The following is a 15652-nucleotide window of genomic DNA, read 5'->3' on the forward strand; positions in this document are numbered from 1 at the left end:
TTTTCAGCTATTCGTGTATTATAATTATACATTTTTAAATTGAATTCATCATTTTATATCAAGCAAAATTCTAGAATATTTTTACTGTCATTTACATCTAAGAATTTGAATTAATAATTAAGGTCATTCTAGTAAAGAAACTTGTGACAAAACTAAATTTCATTTATTTTATAATGCATACATTTTTGTTCCAACAAATCTCAGTGTTTGTTTTTAAATTAATGGTGAAAGATAGTCATACTTAATTTATAATATTGATTTGATTCATGTCTTAGACTTCTGACAGTTAATCTATGGCAAAGAGAGTCGACATACTGACTTTTTTGTTGTTTTTTTCAGTCATAGTTATAATAGATCTAAAATGAACTCATTATAAATGTCTTACAATGGGCTGGGGTTGTGGCTCAGTCGTACAGCACTTGCCTAGCATGTGTGAGGTACAGAGTTTGATTCTCAGCACTACATATAAATGAATGAATAAAATAAAGGTCCATCAACAACTAAAAAAAAAATGTTCAAAAAAAAGTCTTACAACAATTATATTTTGGGGATAGAAATCATGTGTCTAGAAACAGATACAATCTTCTGAATTAACATCAAAACACAATAGAGTCTCTCTTAGATCTGTACCTTGTTGATATTATATCTGTCATAAGTACTTAAGAAGGATTTTTTCTTTTTTCCCACCTGTATGTAATAAAAGAAGGTAAATTTTGAGATTAGAGCAAGGGTCTATTTATTACCCTATTACTCCACTGATGCTTCCAATTGTGTAGTCTCTCTTTAACTCCTTTATGTGGCTTGTAGAAGGTTTTAGGTATGACTTAGGCATAAAACCATCTGCAAAAGAAAAATGATGGAGAGGATGTTGAAAGTCTGCACAATGGCATAAATGAACTCATAGGGTAATCATTCTGCACTGCCAATTAAGTTAGGGAGCAATAAAATCAATTGCCAAATCACTCATATTTTCAAATAGGTAATAAGTGATATAATTTCTGCACAAATGATAGTTATTACATTAAATTTTTTATCTAAATTAATCTCTTCAAAATGTCTTTTGTTCTCCATGAAGGTTCCAGTGCATTGGATCAAACTCATTCTTTACCCAACGAACCCATATTTGAAAAAAGTGAAACAGAAATTCCCACTTGTGGTACAGCATTGGAACAAACCACTGAGAGCAGTCCACCCGTTGCTACAGTACACCACAGTGAGGAAGGCAGGGAGATCTTAGGAAGCAGTGAGAATGTTCCTAATCACTCTGAGGGAGAGTATACTCCAGGAGCTTGTAATGCCTCAAGTGTCCAAAATGGAATTGCATTGGTTCATACTGACTCTTATGATCCAGAGGGCAAACATGGAGTGGATAATGACCATCTTCAACTATCCGTAGAAGTTGTGGAAGGTGATAAATATCAGGAAGCATTAGGCAATACAGTAATTGAGTTGGAAAATGGAGAAGCAGAGGCATACAATGGTCTTTCACCACCAGTTCCCTCTCTTAACTGTGAAATAAGAGATGAGTTTGAAGTGTTAGATTCAGCACCATTAGTGAAAAATTCCACTGGTGATACTGAGTTTGTCCATCAGAACGGCCAGAAATTAAAGAGGTCCTCTTCTGAAGATGAAATTGTTAGAAAGAAACAAGATAATACTGTCGAGGAAAAACAAACAGAAAATTCAACTGAAGATGCTGCCTGTGTTCCGGGGCATATTTGTAGTGAACAAAATGGCAGTGATAGGGACAAAAACCGTGGAAGTTCTCCTGAACAGGTAGTGAGGCCAAAAGTTAGAAAAGTGATAAGTTCAAGTCAGGTGGACCAAGAAGTAGGTTTTAATAGGCATGAGGCTAAACAAAGAAGTGTTCAGAGATGGAGGGAGGCTTTGGAAGTTGAGGAGAGTGGCTCAGATGACCCCTTAATAAAATGTGAAGAATATGATGGAGAACATGACTGTATGTTCTTGGATCCGCCCTACTCAAGAGTTACACAAAGGGAAACAGAAAACCATCACGTAACACCAGAAAGTGGAGCCACAGCAGGAAGGCAAGAAGTTCGGGATAACAACTTTTGGAATGGCTGTGGAGATTATTATCAACTCTATGACAAAGACGAAGATAGGTAAGTCTTCATGCGGTACTTTGTCAGATTATGTTGAACATAGTGGTTTATTTCTAGTGTGAGGGTTGACGGACTCTTTGATATGATCAGAAACTTGGATATTTTAACTTATATCTTTATAAATATTCTTAGCATTAACCACATTCGAACTACTGGTTAGATTATTTCACAGGCACTTTCTTTTGGGTATTTTAATAACTTACAGAAATTATAAATTCAGATAATGATTATTAGTTATTAAGGGTAAAGATGCTAATTATTTCAGTTCATGGTATTTCCATGAATGAAATGCAAAGTACATGTTTATAGTATTAAAAAAAAAATCTACATAAAGCCAGTATGGGGTTTAGAAAGTGATTAAAATCACAGAAATTATTGATTGGTAGTACTGCATTAAGTTTGCAAGTAGTTGTTAATGTCACCTATTTCCCTTTTTATTGGTTCTTCCTGTTGCTCTTTTTATCATTAAGTTTACTTTTTATTTATTTTTGTTAGCATTTAAAAATTCTCATCAACCACTGTAGTTGTAAATACTGCTATTTCCCCCAATAGTAGCTGAGGAAACTGAGGAACAAAGGATTAACTAACTTAAGGTCACATAGTGACTAAAAGTTAGAGCTGGAATTTGAGTTAGTCCTATTCTTTCTGAACTCCAGAGGCTGTGTTCTTCACCATATCTATGCTATTTTTAAGACAACGTTTAACTTTTCTTACACTCAGCATTCTGACTCATTTTACATACATGATTCTGTTTTGTCCCAAACAATAGAACATCAGAAAGAAATGGAGAATTTATTTGTAAAACTGGTGAATTTTCACCACATCAGAATCCAGACTTTCATGCATCCTTTTAAACTAGATGCAAGCCTGACAGTGCAATTTATTAACCAGTAAAATAATCATTCTTTTTTATATTAAACAGTGGTATAAAGGAAGAAATTTATCATTTTGACTATGAATGAATTTATGGATTTTATTTCATGTCATAAAATTTGATTTTTAAGTATGAATTAAGCTCCTATAATATAGTATGTATAAAATATTTTAGAAAACAACTAAAATATAATTTATACTGCTGTCTTGAAGCTTATAAGCTTTAAGGGATAACAGATAATTTTAGTCTATTGAGGTTTTTTCTGATGGGGGAGGGTAACTGGAAATTGAACTCAGGGGCCCTCAACCACTGAGCCACATCCCCAAACTGTTTTGTATTTTATTTAGAGACAGGGTCTCCCTGAGTTGCTTAGTGATCCTCCTGTCTCAGACTTATGAGTCACTGAGATTATAGGCATGCACTGGCCTAGTGTGGTAAATTTGGTTACGAAGTTTTGCTTGACTTACGTTTTTTCAGTTTGAGTCTACAGTCTTTTATTCAAAATTCACAAAGTTCTAAAAACAGAAATTGTCTACAAAAACTTGACCCAGTATTAACCTTTTTGATAGCTGATCTGAATTTGAAGTAAAACGAGGCCCTTTTTTCAAGTATTCATACATTCCTCTACAGAATATGAATGTATTCAATTATTGGTGGCTGGCCTGGATGTCTTTGGGGGTTGTTAAACAGTATTTCTAAACCTGGTGTGTGTGGAGGGTGGTGAGGGTGGTATCTAAATTCCCCAACATATACAGCCCTAAGATTTTTGGATTGGATTTCGAACCTCTCTTGTATCTCTAGGTTACTATAAAAGAAGTCTTTGATAATCTATCTTTTGGAAAATATAAGGTTGTATTTTTTTCTTAGTTACATTTTTCCTTCTTAGAAGAAAATAGCTTAACTTGACTGTGCTTTCACCATTGTGGACACACTAATCAAAAAAGGAAACCTCTGAGTTTTGCTTGCTTTTTATGGTCAGGTTGAACATCACGTGAAGAAGTTAATGAAATATCATGTTGTTTGCCAACCTTAAGAGAAAGGGTAGTTTCTTTAGCTCCTGGGTTTGGGTTGTTTTGTTTTTGTTTTGGTACCAGGGATTGATTGAACTTCGCCAGCAGTGGAAATGTTACTTTGCCTAGGAGGACTCTGGACTTTAAATGGTTACAGGATGTTTTCTTAGTATATCTTATTGTAATTTTTTTTCTGAAGTGATATGTCAGCATTATGAACAATGACTTTTTTTGTTTGTTTTTGGTTTTGTTTTAACAAATAAGAAAAACACAGTTAATAGAAACATTAGTAACAATGACTTACAGAACTTTTAGTTGGGGTGTGCCATAATGATGGAACTGATTTTGTAGCATTATTTAAGACACATTGAAATGCTAGTAACAACTTGGGTGTTTTTTGTTTTTTTAAGAATCACAGAAAAAGTTCTCAAGCATAGTGGTTGCACTTTCCATTCCACTTGTATTTGCATATATGTTTTAACTTATATTTAGGACCTTATTTCAGTAGTCAGAAGAGTTTCAAGGAGTAAATTTTTTTCTATGCTTTGTCCTGTTCTTGTCCACTTACTCCCTTCCCAGTATCATAGTTGCAAGGGTGCTTTTTAAAGTGATGCCTCTGAAGGTTAAAATTGAGTAGCCATACTCTTCTATTTAGTTTTATTTTGCCCCTTATTCATCTGCCTGATGTTTTACTGTTCCCCTGTGCAGCTATGATATTAGCAGATTAGAGAAATAGGGAAACAGTGATTCTACTTTTCTCAGTTTCTTGAGAAAGAAAGTATAAAGAACTGATTCTTAATTTGAGCCTGTGAGCTTTTGTTTTGTTTTGTTTGAGTTGATTTCTCTGCTTTGTAATACTAAAGATGATATACTTGAACTGTTTGTTTTCTGTCATGTTTGTATTATAAAAGCACTCAAGTTGGAATGGTGTTAGATGACAGTAATCCCAGCAACTCCAGAGGCTGAGGCAGGAAGATTGCAGGTTCAAGGCCAACCTCAGCAATTTAGTGAGAACCTATCCCAAGTGGAAAATAAAAAGACAGAATGGGGCAGGGTCTGGGGTTGTGGCTCAGTGGTAGAGTGCTTGCCTAGCTTGTATGAGGCCTTGGGTTTGAGCCTCATCACTGCATATATATATATATATATATATATATATATATATATATATATATATATAAATAAAATAAAGATCCATCAACAACTAAAAGAAAAAAAATTAAAAAGGACTGGGGATATAGCTCAGTGGTAAAGAGCATCCCTGGGTTCAATCCCAGTTCAAAATAAAATAAAAAATGAATAAAAGGGCAACAAATAAAACACTTACCAAGAACATAACTAAAATTTATTGTGACATTTTTAGATATTGGAACTTGGGCCACTTTTTTTAAAATATGGATATTTTTTCTGTGTGGAAAAATATTTTAATGAATGCGTGATCACCTTCCTCCCTGAAAAATTCTAACTGATCACTTAATCACATCTGAAATGTTACATTCTATGGGGATAAGCATTGCAGTTGGTAGCATTGCTCTAGGCTGTTTGACAGAAATAGAGCACCACCTTATTAAATTAGAACTGCAAAGGGAATTTTAATAGACAGCATATAATTACCAGACTTGGAATTAGACCAAAGAGCTAAGGTTAGCACCTTGCCCTTTTGAAATATACCCGAGAACTTGAGTAACTGAGGATAAGATGTCAAATTTAAAAAAACTTTGAGCAATACTAGCACATGTTAACCTTGGGCCTAACTGTTTTGAAGAGAGGCATGCCATCTACTGATCATTTCTTATAGCACTTGCGGTTTCTTTTAGAATTTTTCTGTCCCTAGGACTTAACGTTCCTTTGAAAATGTTTAAAAAATAATAATAATAATTAAGGGAAAACGTCAGGACAGCTATTTTTTTGATATTGTTGGGAGAACAAAATGAATATTCATCATTTAGTTGATTTCAACTTGATATATTGATTTCAATAAAGTTTACTGGAAGATTCTTAAGTGCCAGCTAGGCTTTATTTCAGGAGCTCTATAAATGTATAATAATAGTGATCCCTGTACGCATGTTATTCACCAGTCTTCTGAAGACAAAATATACACACACATTGTTGTGAGACTATTAAGCTTTTTCGTATTCTGTTTGTTAGTTGAGATTATGAAAAAAGATCACTTGACAACCACAGCAATAAGTAAAACATCTATGAGCAGCCTAAACAAAGATCTTTAAGCACATTCTGCAGCATTTCAGCAAACCTTTTTTATCTTTTTTTCAAGTTCACAGAAATTTAGTAAATTCATGATAAATGGATATGTTCCTCAGGCATGCTGAGGAGTTAAGAGTATTACAACATCCTGGTATAAAGGAAAAAGAAAGTAAGAGGCACAATTCAAAAAAGCACAGACATCTAGGCCTTTTAAACTAACTTTAAGCAGCCTTTTGTATTTGAACATATTCAGTTCCTTATCAGTGTATTGCATCACAGGTCAATATTAGTAGTGGTGAAATGTCCCAGAATGCTTAAAATACTGTCAGATAAGAAAATTTTCTAAAATTTCACTTTTCTCTAGGTTCCTCTATAGAGTTTTATAAAAACCTGTGATAAATGCCAGAAAAGATAAACCTATCATTTCCTTGGGAAATTAGGGAATGAAAGATTGCTGTGGTTGATTTTACTTAGAAATCTTATTTCTGCTTGAATTTATACCTAAATTATTTTTGTCTGTCTATAAATCAAATCTTATAATTTTACTCTTATGTGAAAAAAGTTCCTTTGCTTCATAACTGAATGGGTAAAGTGGTAACATTTGAGTAAGCTGTCTGCTTTTGAATGTCACTTTTTAAGTGCTTCTTGGGAAAGATCCTAATGAAAAACCATAAGAAGATCAAAGAGTTCTTTACTTTGGTTTTTACTTCGAAAATTTTAAAATGCTTAACTCATCTGCTTTTAAAATTCTATTTATTCTGTTGCTTTCTGTCAGTGAAAATATTTTTAAATCTTTTCTTTTTGTTTTTCATTCCATATATTCCTGTCAATCTTAGTAGATAACTTTGTTTCCTTGCTTTTCTAGATAGGTTGAAATAAATGTGAACGTTGTTTCCTTTGTATTAGAATATGTTAGTATCCATTTGTATTTTTAATTTTTTCTTCAACAAAAAAGTAGTTTTTCTCATTCTGTGCTGATAGTTACTTTTGACACATTATCCTTGCCCCTAGGTTGCATTTTTCTATTTCTCAAGCTTGAATTTTTCTAAATCCTAGGCAAAACTTTCACTTTATCTAGCTCTGCTAACACTTGTTTGTGTTTTTCTCTTCCACTACTAAATTTTTATAGTTAATATTCCACATCTTGTATTTCTATTCTGTCACAATCCATTCTTAATTGCCTGAAAATCCCATTTCCCATATTATTTCTGTATTCTCTAATGTTAACAGTGACCTCCTAATTTCCCCATCTGTTCCTCTTTTCTCAGTGTGCATTTTTCTTGACTTCTCTGTTATTATTCAGCCTGTTTATTCATCATTCCCTACAGTCCCTCTTCCATTGAGCTATGTTGGTTTCTTCTTTGCTAACTCTTTCCTGGACATCAGAGGTCTGCATACTTTCCTTAAAGGGTATCCATATCCATATAGTAAATATTTTAGGTTTTGTGGACCAAAAGCAAAATCAAGAATATTATGTAGGAACTTATATAGCCATGTAAAAGTACAAAAAAAAAAGAAAAGAAAAATCCCTCATATTTTGGATCTTGAGAAGGTAGGGAGGTGACCTAGCTTGACTGATGACCAGAGTGTGACCTCTGGTATAAAAGAAGACAGAAGTTGACTGGGTGACCAGGAGGCTGATATTGTCATTAAATACAAACCAGAGGATGTAGAGTAGATTTTCTTTGGTTTAAAAAAAAAAATAAAAAAAGAAAATAGTGGTGTACTGGTAGAAAATCCACTAAAATGTCTGAAAAGACAGATTGTGTTATGAAAAAAGTAACGATTGTCTTTTTAAAATGTTCACTGTTTCCAAAAATTATACTATTTTGTCTGCAGTATTCATCGAAACATCACTGCAGACTTGAAAAGCAAAAATTTATATACTTATTTCATAAATGAGGAAAAGTGACCTCAGTGAAGTTTATTGCTCAAGCTTGCATCACTAGTAAATAACTGAGACAGATTCTAACCCAAATCTTGCTCTTACCAATATGGAGTTCTACCACCAAGGCTAAGAAAAAGGCAGTAGTGACTGGAACTTTGACTTGATATTAAATATAGTGCTTTGTTTATTTAGTAAAGAAATTGCCCATAGTAGGGTTTTTGTTTAATTTTTTTTAAATATTAGAAAATCTGTATTATAGCTGAATAGTCTCCCTTGATTATCACTCTGAATCAGTTTAGTCTTTTAGAGCTACAAATTGGTAATAAACATTGTTTGAAATTTGTCAGAGAAAATAACATTGACAATGAAATAGTAATAGAAATTGTTCATATACTAATACCTCTCATCAGAAATGCAATTTTTGGAACATATTCAACAATGTTAATTATTGGCTCTTTTCAAATAGCTAATTGCAAACTAAAATTTCTCTATTTAAAATCATGTGGTTGTACAGTCTTTAGTACCTTCCAAGAGTTTATAAGCACTTTATTTTTCAGTCTCCTTGGAGACTACTGGTAAATTATTAAAGAAATTATGACTTTGAACTTCATAAAAAAAGGAGATTCCTTAGACCAATTAAATTTAGTAGAGTTTATTTGAGCAAAACAAAAACAATTCATGAATTGGGCAACTTCTAGTTCAACCCATACAAACAATGTGATTAGATAGCATTTGTAGAAAGAGATGAGAAATGCAAAACAATTTAATTGAACCACAACTTAGTTCATTGGTTGGTCACTTGATTACATCTTAGTTTATTGACTGCAGGACTTCCTACAGCCAACCAAAGCTTACTTTCTGTGATTTAAACTATCGGTTTGGGTTGATGAACCCAGTTCGGTTTACAGGTCCAAGACCTCCCACAAATTTTATTTAACATTTATGAAAAATAAACAACATTAAAGAAGCAGCTTCACTATAATGAGTTGGACTAAAAAAGCAAGAATTCTAGTCCATGAAATAATTGAAAAACAGAAGGTGCAATTTTACATAGAAGGATCTTGAAAGTAATGAGGTGATCTAGTCCTAAGTGGGGAAAATAAGGTGAAGTTTTTGTGAAGGTTCTTGATGAGAAAAATGGTTGTGGCAAAAGTTTTTGCTTTGGGAATAGGGTTTGTAATTGAGCATTTATCTAAGGTAAGAGTTGGATGTAAGGATGTACTGAAATCATAGTGTAATGAATCATAATGGTTCTCAAAGAAGTTTAACATTTTTATTCTGTATGCCAGTTTTTCCAAAGTGGGTGAAATACATCAAGTGGTACATAGATGTGTTTTTAATTTTAGTCTTTGCTTGTTTATTTGAATGAGAATTTTTAAAAATATAACTGGCATGTTAAACGTGAGATTGATTTATTTATTTATTTTGATTTTTTATTTGTTCTAATTAGTTGTACATGACAGTAGAATGTACTTTGATACATCATACATAGATGGAGTGTAATTTCTCATTCTTTTTTGCTTGCATGTGATGTGGAACTCCACTGGTCATATAGTTATATGTATACTTAGAGTAATGTCTTATTATTTTCCAGGTCCTGTTAAACTAATTCATAAATATTAACTCATTAACCTCTCAGATGAACTCACTGAGTTACTAGACACTACATTATTTTCACCTGATAATGAGGATATAATGGCACATCAATGTTTTCAGTACTAGTAAGTGGTAGATTCAAGTCTAGACAAGCTGATTCCAGAACCTGTGTTCTCTCTCACCTATTGTTCCTTAGGACACAGTGTTATTATGCAGCTATAGCAAAATTGTGAGGATGATAGACACAAGGCTTAAGTTTATGAAATACTGTTATAAGAAAGAAAGAGCTATTAAAGGTTTTTGGAGTATTACACTAGAAATGTACCATATAATATAAGTTGAAATGAAATGATAATGATACTCAGAATGTATTTTTTAAGTGAATTGAAGGAGTCAGATTAACTTAACCACTGAGCCACATCCCTAGTCCTTCTTTTTCTTTCTTTTCTTTTCTTTTTATTTTCTCTTCTTTCCTCTTTCTTTCTTTCTTCTTTCTTTCTTTCTTTCATTCTTTCTTTCTTTCTTTTTTTTTTTTTTGTATTTTATTTAGAGATAGGGTCTCACTGAGTTGCCAAGGTTGACTTTGAACTTGAGATCCTCCTGCTCAGCCTCCCAATCCACTGGGATTACAGGCATGCACCACAGAGCCTGGTTTTAAGTAGATTCTTGACCAGAATGTTGGGTGGAGGACACGTAAGACTTATTTCAACATTAATTAATAATATCTTAGCCTTTGGTAGTACAAGATGACTAGTTCTTAAAAGCTAAGATAAGGTGGGCTTTGTGGTACATGTCTGTAATCCCAGTGACTCCAAAGGACCAGCCTCATCAATTTAGCAAGACCCTGTCTCAAAATAAAAAAATTGAAAAAGGGCTGGGAGTATATCTCAGTGGTAGAAATCCCCAGTGTCACCAAAAAGTAAACAAGCAAGTAGCCCCCTCCCCCCGAAAGAGTAAAATGTATGACCAAATTAACCAAATGAAATGTAATCTGAAGTAATTTTCTAAATTTTATGAGGTTCATTATTAATTCTCTTTATTTAACCTTTTGTTTTCCTATCTATATGTTCTGTTGAACTAAAATTCATGTTTGTTCAGTGCTCCTTCTTATGAATTTGAATCTTTCCTTTTAAAAGTTTGTGTGTGTGTGAAAAAGGAGGAAGAAAATAAACTTTTACTACATAGTAATACTTGATACTTATTCATAGAATGTAAGGCATTACTTGTCATTATGTAATTAGAAAATTTTTTCAGTCAGATCAGATGAACAGTACATTTATTATTTAATCCAGATAGCATTTGTGACTACCAAATTTTATTAAAAATATTATTTAGAAATATGCCAAAACTATGAAAAGCCTAAATGTAGGCACAATGGAGTTATATGCTTCAGTGAAAGAAAAAAAGAAAAGTGATATGTCTGTAATTTGCCATATGCCATGCTCATTTGAAAGAATTACCTTCTGCTGAATCTATTTCTGAATATTTAAAAAATATCTAAAAAATTGAATTAGCACCTAAGCATGTGTGACACTAGCAGTCCTCTCTCTACCATGAGGCCTGGTTAACACTCCAAATGATAAAACTAACTGAACATATAATGATAGTTTATTTTGTTTGTTTTGATTTACAGTTCAGAATGTAGTGATGGAGAATGGTCTGCTTCTTTGCCCCATCGATTTTCTGGTACAGAAAAAGATCAGTCCTCAAGTGACGAAAGCTGGGAGACTCTGCCAGGAAAAGATGAGAATGAGCCAGAGCTACAGAGTGATAGCAGTGGCCCTGAAGAAGAAAACCACGAATTATCTCTTCAGGAAGGGTATGTTCAAACAGTCATATTTACTTTTTTTAAAATGTGTATTATACAGTAATGTTATACATCACATTTAGATGTTGGGTATGCTACTAAATTACCTTTAAAAACCCCATGTAGAACCAGCAGGCTCTTCTGATTTTTTTCATGATGCTTTTAAAAGGATCAATTAAGAATACTATCCATTATCTTCTACAGGGATAATAATGTATGCTGTCGCTTTGCTTTGTAAAGAGAACTTGTGCAATTAAAAGGTCAGTTTAAACTGGGTGAGGTGGCACATGCCTGTAATCCCAGCAACTCAGGAAGGCCAGGCAGGAGGATCATAAGTTCAAGGCCAGTCCCAGCAACTTAGGGAGACCCTAAGCAACTTAGTGAGACCCTGTCTTAAAATAAAAAATAAAAGGGGCTGGGGATCTAGCTCTGTGGGAAAGTGCCCCTGGGTTCAATCTCCAGTACCAGAAAAATAAATAAAATAAAATGTCATTTTAATTGAATTAGGAATGAGTAAATTAGAGTTGTCATCACTATACACGTGAGTCATTGGCCAGGGAGAATGGGTAACCTCAAGAGGGAAATCAGTGTTTGTTTCACAGAAATGGAAACAGTTGCAAAAACTAAAGATTTAATAATAATCTTGTCTGATTGCCATCAAAACATCAATCATTAATGATAAACATCTTTGACTTTTCCTGACTTTAATGGGAATGCTCCTTGTCTAGGGGTTGTCAGACTTACCTTGTAAAGGGCCATATATTATTTTATGTTTTGTGTGCCAGTCTCTCTTGCAGCTCCTCAGACTTATGTTGTATAAAAGTAGCTATAGGCAATATGCAAATAGATGAATGAATGGTTGTAGCTGTGTTCCAATAACAGTTTATTTACAAAAATGGTGTCAGGCTGTAAATAACCTGTGGCTCATGGTGTACCATTACTTATTCTAATATTTCCCCAGTAAAGCAAGTGTATGTTGATTTCTCTCTCCGGCACAAGTATGTGTATATGCCTACACACATGGGTTCTTTTCCCCACTGCACCCCTACCACCACTCTTTTCCCTCTATACAGTCCCTCCTTCCTCCATTCTTACCCCCCTCCTACCCCCCATTATGTGTCATCATCCGCTTATTGGCGAGATCATCCGTCCTTTGGTTTTTTGAGATTGGCTTATCTCACTTAGCATGATATTCTCCAATTTCATCTATTTGCCTGCAAATGCCATAATTTTATCATTCTTTATGGCTGAGTAACATTCCATTGTGTGTGTGTGTGTGTGTGTGTGTATATATATATCATAGTTTCTTTATCCATTCATCAATTGAAGGACATCTAGGTTGGTTCCACAGTCTGGCTATTGTGAATTGAGCAGCTATGAACATTGATGTGGCTGTATCTCTGTAGTATGCTGATTTTAAGTCCTTTGGGTATAGGCCAAGGAGTGGGATAGCTGGGTCAAATGGTGGTTCCATTCCAAGTTTTCTAAGGAATCTCCACACTGCTTTCCAGAGTGGCTACACTAATTTGCAGCCCCACCAGCAATGTATGAGGGTACCTTTTTCCCCACATCCTCGCCAACACCTATTGTTGCTTGTATTCTTGATAATCACCATTCTAATTGGGGTGAAATGGAATCTTAGGGTAGTTTTGATTTGCATTTCTCTTATTACTAGAGATGTTGAACATTTTTTCATATATCTGTTGATTGTTTGTAGATCTTCTGTGAAGCGTCTGTTCATTTCCTTAGCCCATTTGTTGATTGGATTATTTGTATTCTTGGTGTAGAGTTTCTGAGTTCTTTATATATTCTGGAAATTAGTGCTCTATCTGAAGTATGAGTGGCAAAGATTTTCTCCCACTCTGTAGGATCTCTTTTCACATTGCTGATAGTTTCCTTTGCTGACAGAAAGCTTTTTAGTTTGAATCTATCCCAGTTATTGATTCTTGCTCTTATTTCTTGTGCTATGGGAGTTCTGTTAAGGAAGTCTGATCCTAAGCCAACAAGTTGAAGATTTGGACCTACTTTTTCTTTTATAAGATGCAGGGTCTCTGGTCTGATGGGTTCTTTTTTTAATCACCAAGGACATATCTACCTTTATTATTTTATGGGTTTTTGCTGATTTTTATTAAAGTTCTTTTAGCATCAAAGGACATGATCATAAAGATTTTCTACTTTCAGCCTGATGATCTTGAGAAATTATTCTCCTTTTAGATTTGCTAATATTCAAATATTTGAATAAACCAAACATAATCACATAGTCATGGTTTAATGTTGAAATCTGTTTGCTGTTATTTTGCATAGTACTTTTATGTTGAGAACCTTAAGAAGGCATTGTTTCTACAATTTAGTTTTAGTATCAGTTTGGCATTTGCTTTGCTAAATAAAAAATGTAGACTTCTTTTTCTGTCCTCTGCATCTGTTGTTTAAATGGCTTATTTATTCCTTTAAAGGTTGTTAATATTTGCTTGTGAAATCATCTAGGCTTTGTGTAGGGGAATACCTTTTTGATGATTTTAGTTTTTTTCCTCTTGGTTCTAATATTTATTTTCTCCTTGGATCTATTTTGGTAAATTATGTTTTCTTTGGGAAAAAAGCACTTCTTCATCCTGGACTAGTGTTGCAATTTATGCTTCTTAAACTATATAAATTTCCTGCTTGACATTAATACTCTAAGAAAATCTAGGTAGGAGAGACAGATAATAAGCAAGATATAAACACAGTAAGTTACAAACTGTGCTACTTACTATAATGGAACTAAGACAATAATATGTTAAAAAATAACTAATAAGTTATTGTTTTGAAAACTAAGCAAATTATTATGGAGGTTCCTCAAAAGACTAGGAATGGGATCACCATATGACCCAGTAATACCACTCTTGGGTATTAATCCTAAAGAATTAAATTGAGAGTACTATAGTAATACATTCATACTCATGTTTATAAAGCAGCACAATTCACAATAGCCAAATTATGGATCAACCTAAATGTCTATCAGTGGATGAATGGATAAAGAAAATGTAGAATATAGGCACAATGGAGTTTTATTCAATCATAAAGAAGAATGAATGAAATTATGTCATTTATAGAAAAATGGATTAAGCTTGAAAGCATTATTTTAAGCTAAATAGACCAAACTTAGAAAGTCAAAGGTCAGTCATGTTTTCTGTCATATATAGAAGCTAAAGATAAAAATGGGGAAAAAGGTGGTGGTAGGGTCTCATGAAAATACAAGGAAGACCAGTAGACAAAGGAGACTAGAAGGAGGGAGGAAGGGAGGAAATGATATTGACCAAATTATATTGTGTGCATGTATTAATATATAAAAATAAATCTATTATGTATAATTATAACACAACAATAGAAATATGGAAAACATTTAAAATTTTTAAAAAAGAAAGTTAAAAGTTAGAAAATGATATTTTAGGCAAATACTAAGCAAAAGTTAAAAAAAAAAAAAAAAAAAAACAGAAAAGTCCCAGTAGCGTTATAAAGTATACTTAAAGACAAACATTATTAGAGAGAAAGAAAGTCACAACTGAAGGTAATAAACCTAACTTACCAGGGAAATAAATATACCAATCCTAATGCATCTAATGAAATAGAGTCAAATTATAAAAATCAGAATTTGGCCAGATATGCTTAGTCGATTAAGTATAAGTTAACACTTTCCAAAGAATCAAATATTCAGTCTGTGTACTCTGACTACAATTAACTTAGAAAACAAAAACACAAAAACAAAAGCTTGTTTTTCAAAAAATACTTATATGTATTGTTATCCTTTCTTTAAATAGTCAGTAGAACAAAGAAGAAAGTATAAAAGAAATTTAAAATTGTTTATAACTCAATGATAATAAGTATACCACCAGTTAAAATTTATAGAATACAGTGAAAATACTTAAAGGAAGATTTATGACTATAAATGCTTATGGTAGAAAAGAAGAAAAAGTCACTGGGTGTTGTGGCACACACTTGTAATCCCAGCAACTCTGGAGGCCAAGGCAGGAGGAATCCAAGTTCAAAGCCAGCCTCAGCAATTTATTGAGTCCCTAAGCAACTTAAGCAAGACCCTGTCTCAATATAAAAAAATAAAAAGAGTTGAGGATGTGGTTCAGTGGTTAAGCATCCCTGAGTTCAATCCCTGGTACCAAA

General features: G+C 33.3%; 1 protein-coding gene across 1 annotated transcript in view; it reads left to right on the top strand.

Annotated features, from left to right (window-relative positions):
• The window catches only part of PJA2 (praja ring finger ubiquitin ligase 2), a 70659-nt gene that overhangs the window by 26492 nt on the left and 28515 nt on the right, over positions 1-15652 (top strand). Inside the window, exons 4-5 of the mRNA XM_079143521.1 lie at positions 1076-2123; positions 11327-11512. Of these exons, the coding sequence (XP_078999647.1) occupies positions 1076-2123; positions 11327-11512 (1234 nt within the window). The remainder of the gene's footprint in view (positions 1-1075; positions 2124-11326; positions 11513-15652) is intronic.

This window comes from Sciurus vulgaris, assembly GCF_902686455.1.
Source record: "Sciurus vulgaris genome assembly, chromosome: 6".
Taxonomy (NCBI): Eukaryota; Metazoa; Chordata; class Mammalia; order Rodentia; family Sciuridae; genus Sciurus; species Sciurus vulgaris.